The 4570-nt window shown below is 40.5% G+C and overlaps 1 protein-coding gene across 1 annotated transcript; it reads right to left on the bottom strand.

Annotated features, from left to right (window-relative positions):
• LOC149922118 (uncharacterized) lies at window positions 1-1538 on the bottom strand. The gene is made up of 4 exons (XM_090163592.1): window positions 1402-1538; window positions 756-977; window positions 514-690; window positions 1-434 (listed from the first exon to the last, which is right to left on the bottom strand). Exons 2-4 carry the CDS (start codon window positions 974-976, stop codon window positions 302-304), a joined length of 531 nt encoding a protein of 176 aa, XP_090019718.1. The 5' UTR covers window position 977; window positions 1402-1538; the 3' UTR covers window positions 1-301.
• Between the last annotated feature and the right edge of the window lie 3032 nt (window positions 1539-4570).

The raw sequence follows: 4570 nt of genomic DNA, 5'->3' as shown, positions 1-4570 counted from the left end.
CAAAAGAGTTAACAAAAATGTTGCATCATCAGATAATTTTATTTTTACATTAAGACAATCAATTTTGATAAATGTTCCTAAACCATTTAAGTAATGTTTATTCAAAATGCACTCTATAATAGTATATATGGGAAGGAAAATAAATATTATGGATAAAAACTAGATAATGGTTAATTGAAATGTATTATCTTAGGAATATATATTTAAAACACCTTTTAAAGTTATAATCTTTCAGAAAAACAATTTTAAAATTTGTCAAAACCTTTAATCGGTTTGCAAATTTTTCCTTTTGTGATCTGAGTTAATGCGGAATTGATGCATCGTTAGGCTGATCGTTTTTGTCGTTTTCAACAACACGCAATCTTTTTGGGAGTTTGTCTATGGCGAAATCAGCTTCCCCTTCTATTTCGACGTGATGATGGACAATAAATGTCCTGCATACCGAAATTAAACGGAAAAAAAATATTAACGAATCTGTTGCGTTGCGTTTAATCCAATAGTGGCGGTGTTTACATCAGTTGCGATTGGTCTTCCTTTGGGGCACTCAACGAAACCGCTTTTGCGTTTAAGACGACCACCTGGTTTGGGATCGATGTGGTGTCCTGATGTTGTCCGTTCTCGGGATTCAAATTGCGCGTGATTTCGTTTTCCTGACTAATGTCCACGTTTCCAATTTGGTCCGTTGATACCCTGCGTAATAACCAAAACGGTTTAAACTATTATTAATGACGTCGAGTTGCACTAAACATAGCTACGTCCGTTGCAGGTGGTCATAATTGAGAGCTTTTAAAACAACTGTTTCACAGTCTGTAGTGTCCGTTGTGTCGGGGCTTTCGCTTAATCCATATTGATCTTGCTTCCTTCTTTTACCTAAACAAAAAAGTGCCCTTAATAAGGAGAATCCGAATTTCGACTTACCTTTTTTGGAATTCCTATCTTTTTTTTCGCGTATGCCCTTATCTTCCGGCTGGTCCATTCTGGATAATAAATGTAACAGGTTAATATATTAATCAAAATGTGCTCCTCATTCACATACGATGAAATTGCTTTCCAATCGCAACAGCCCTCTTTCACCCCCAAAATTGAAAACCGGCGCTCATTTAATTTTGGTTAAATGACAATTTCTACGTTCGTTACTCAAATTTAAATTCAGGGCGGCGAATTGGAATTAAGCTACTTTTAATCAAGATATTTTTATCAAAGTTTCTACCATGATTTAAAGAGATCTGAAGCTTTGATTTATATAAGTTTTAATCATTTAATCCAAAGGACTATCTTAAAATACACAAAAATGTGTGTAGTGGCTATCTTTCCTGCATGTTTGTACAAAGGTTCAGATCTCTTTTATGGTAGTCCTTTGTAGGACCAAGCTAAAATTCGAAAAGGTTTTGTATAACTTACGTGTTAGCGAATAACGAGTAGCTCTTTTCCGACGAAGTATGAGTGTCTATTATCGTTAATATCCATCAAAGTTTGGCCCAGCACAATGAGCTAGGAGAGTATAAACTTTAGGCCTAAGTTTGATGATTAATAATTATTTTATGGCGCGTGCAACGTACGTCAATCTTACGTAATAATTTTCTTGCGCGTGAAACGGGCGTCACTATGACATCATCCTTTTCTTGCGCGTGAAACGTGAGTCAATATTACGTAAGGTATTAAAAGTCGCTAGATGACTTGGGACTAAGCGGATTAAATAATAATTAGAATTATTATGATAATTATTATTGATTTTAAGGCGCCTACCACAGTCTGATTTTTTTAAATCTTAATAGAAGAAAGTATATTTGTAAATATTGCAATGTTATAAATTAAATGTTTTACACATTTACTGGAATATATTTATTTCGCTGTATCACGGCCAACTTAGATCTGTTCTCGCCCCTTACGCTACACAAAACTTGCACAGACCACATGTGGTTCTACTTTGAAAATTTGCCAAATATTCTTTTTGCTCTAGTGTATTTTGCTGTGGGAATTTCTACAGCAGCCAAAACGTTGAACAGTAGGGACGTCACAGAAGCAGTCATGAACGGTTACAAAGTCTGTATAATGGGCGATTTCAATGCCCATATTGCGGAGTGTGGGAAGGAAGATTCAAAGGGCCGGCAGGTGAAGCTGTTTGCTGAAAGTTTCGGCCTAATAATGGGTAACTTGGCTCCAATTTGTAGTGGAATGTATACAGGGCACAATGAGGCATATCGTACAACAGTAGACTACTTTCTCTATAGCGAAGAATTAGTAAATTTCTTTACGAAAATGGAAATCGATGAGCTTGGTGTAAAGAGTGTTGGTAGCGACCATAACAGTCTATTTTTGGAGGCAATTTGTGAGTCACCACAAGTTGAAGTTACAAAACCCAATTGCCTCGCCCTGGAACCCAACCCAAGGACTTTTTGGGAATTGGATAATGAAGAACATATGAAACTATTCCAGTTGGCCATGGAAGAGGGTATGGGAACGAGTGATCAGTCGTATGAAAATTTCGTTCAATTAATGCTAAAGTCAATGGAAGGCACGTTAAAAAAGAGACAGCCAGCCCCGCTCATTAAGAATAAGATACTGCCAAAGAAGTGGTGGAACAAGTCAGTTGGGGAAGCAATCAAACTTAGAAAAAGGGCAGCAAAGACCCACAGACTAGCTGTTGCTAGAGGAGCAGATACTAACTCTGTACGAGACCTCTGGTTTGCCTATAAAGCCGCAAAAGCCAACGCGAAATACGTAGTATCACGTGAAATTAGACTGGTGAACTTAAAAATGGAACGGGATATCGAAAAGGCGGCCAAAGACAAAGGAAAGAAGTTCTGGCGTTACGTGAAAAAATTGAGGAAGCAGGGGGTGGTGGTAGAAAAGGCTTTTAAAGGAGCTAGAGCGAAGAATGGGTCCCTCTTGTGGGAAAAGAAGGCGGTGGCTCTGAGAATCACAGAGTATATCAAAGATCTAGAGAATGAACTACTCAGCCCCACAGTCGGTCCCACCACTCCATCCCTCTCAACTAGCTGCTCGGGCACTGAAGCGAAAGATCCCCTTTGTGACGATGAATTCTCAGTTATGGAATTAAATAAGGTGCTTGGTACTTTAAAAACGGGGAAGGCAGCAGGCCCGGACGGAGTCTACTCTGAAAGTCTGAAAGCTCTTGGTCCTAACGCTCGCCTGTCTCTGTGTAGTATATTGAATTCTATTAAGAGAAGTAAAGTGGCACCACTATCCTGGCTTTGTGCACGAGTGACTCTAATCTATAAAGGGAAAGGCAAAAATGCTCTGGAGCTCGACTCCTACCGCCCCATTGCTGTCACCTCAGTAATGTATAAGGTGTATGCAATGTTACTGAAGAATCGCCTTACTAACTTTCTGGAGGAAAATAATTTAATTTGTGAGCCCCAAGGAGGTTTTCGAAAGGACCGACGAATAGGCGATCATTTGTTTGTCATCATGCAATTAATTGAATTGACCATGAAAATGGCTCTACGCCTGGAAATTGCTTTCCTGGATCTGAGGAAAGCTTATGACAGCGTCGATAGGTCTAAACTGTGGGAATGTCTTTCCTCCAAGGCTATTCCTATTACCCTGAGATCAGAAATTGAGAGTCTGTACAAGGAATGTAACTACACATACTATCTGGAGGGGATTGCGACGACTGAATTATCGAGTAGGGTTGGTTTACGCCAAGGCTGCCCGTTATCTCCCACCCTGTTCACAGTATACCTTGATGACCTAGCCCAGTCACTACAAGTTTCTGGGTATGGAGCTAAACTTCCTGGGTATCCTCCAAAAAATAAGGACCTCTGTGTGTCTTGCCTTTTTTATGCGGACGACATTGTACTCTTCGCAAATCACCCTGACGACCTGCAGAAGCTACTTGACATTTGTTCGGCCTTTGCCAAGTGTAGGAACTTACTATTTAGCATGGATAAGTCAAATACAATGTCCTTTTCTACACAGCCTGTTGATGAGTGGTCGTACCTTCTCGACGGGAAGCCAATGGAGAAGGTGAACAAGTACAAATACCTGGGCATTACCATTGATAGTACTGGTCCTTTTTTGAGTACCATGGAAAAGATAGTGGCTGGAAAGGGAAACGCGATGCGGTGGGTAGTTCGTAACCTAGCCGAGCAGTCCTACAACAAATACTCGGTCAGCCGTACACTTTGGAAGAGTGTAGCCGTACCAACAATGACGTATGCAAACGAGGTCATTTGTTATTCAGCCATGACTAGGGAGAGGCTGGAGAGATGCCAGAGAGCGGTAGGCAGAACGGCTCTAAATGCAGGCCCATTTGCGGCTAATGCCGCTATAGATGGTGAGATGGGATGGAGTACAATGGCAACCAGAGAAGCTCGCAGCAAATTGAAATTTCTGGGACGCCTCAAATTTATGGATGCTAGAAGGATAGCTAAGAAAATATACACATACATTCGAGACAATGGCTCTAAAACGGACTGGTCTCGAGCAATAGAAAGAGTGGACCGGCAATTATGTCTGAGCTCAAAGAGAGACAAGGCTACCTCTTATAAGGAATGGGTAACATGTGTGGAGAAAGAGGTACAGGAAGCCGCACTGATATCATGGA

The sequence above is a fragment of the Leiobunum rupestre genome, chromosome 11 (genome assembly GCF_980474605.1).
Source record: "Leiobunum rupestre chromosome 11, qqLeiRupe1.1.hap1, whole genome shotgun sequence".
NCBI classification, from domain to species: Eukaryota; Metazoa; Arthropoda; class Arachnida; order Opiliones; family Sclerosomatidae; genus Leiobunum; species Leiobunum rupestre.
This window is presented reverse-complemented; position numbering and strand designations above follow the sequence as displayed.

What these genes read in the sequence shown, in the direction of transcription:
- LOC149922118 (XM_090163592.1), bottom strand. Translation starts at nt 976, where the DNA reads ATGGACCAGCCGGAAGATAAGGGCATACGCGAAAAAAAAGATAGGAAT. An exon ending in TATGACCACCTGCAACGGAC is followed by an intron (nt 691 to 755) that starts GTAGCTATGTTT and finishes GTTATTACGCAG; the next exon opens with GGTATCAACGGACCAAATTG. An exon ending in GAAGACCAATCGCAACTGAT is followed by an intron (nt 435 to 513) that starts GTAAACACCGCC and finishes TTCGGTATGCAG; the next exon opens with GACATTTATTGTCCATCATC.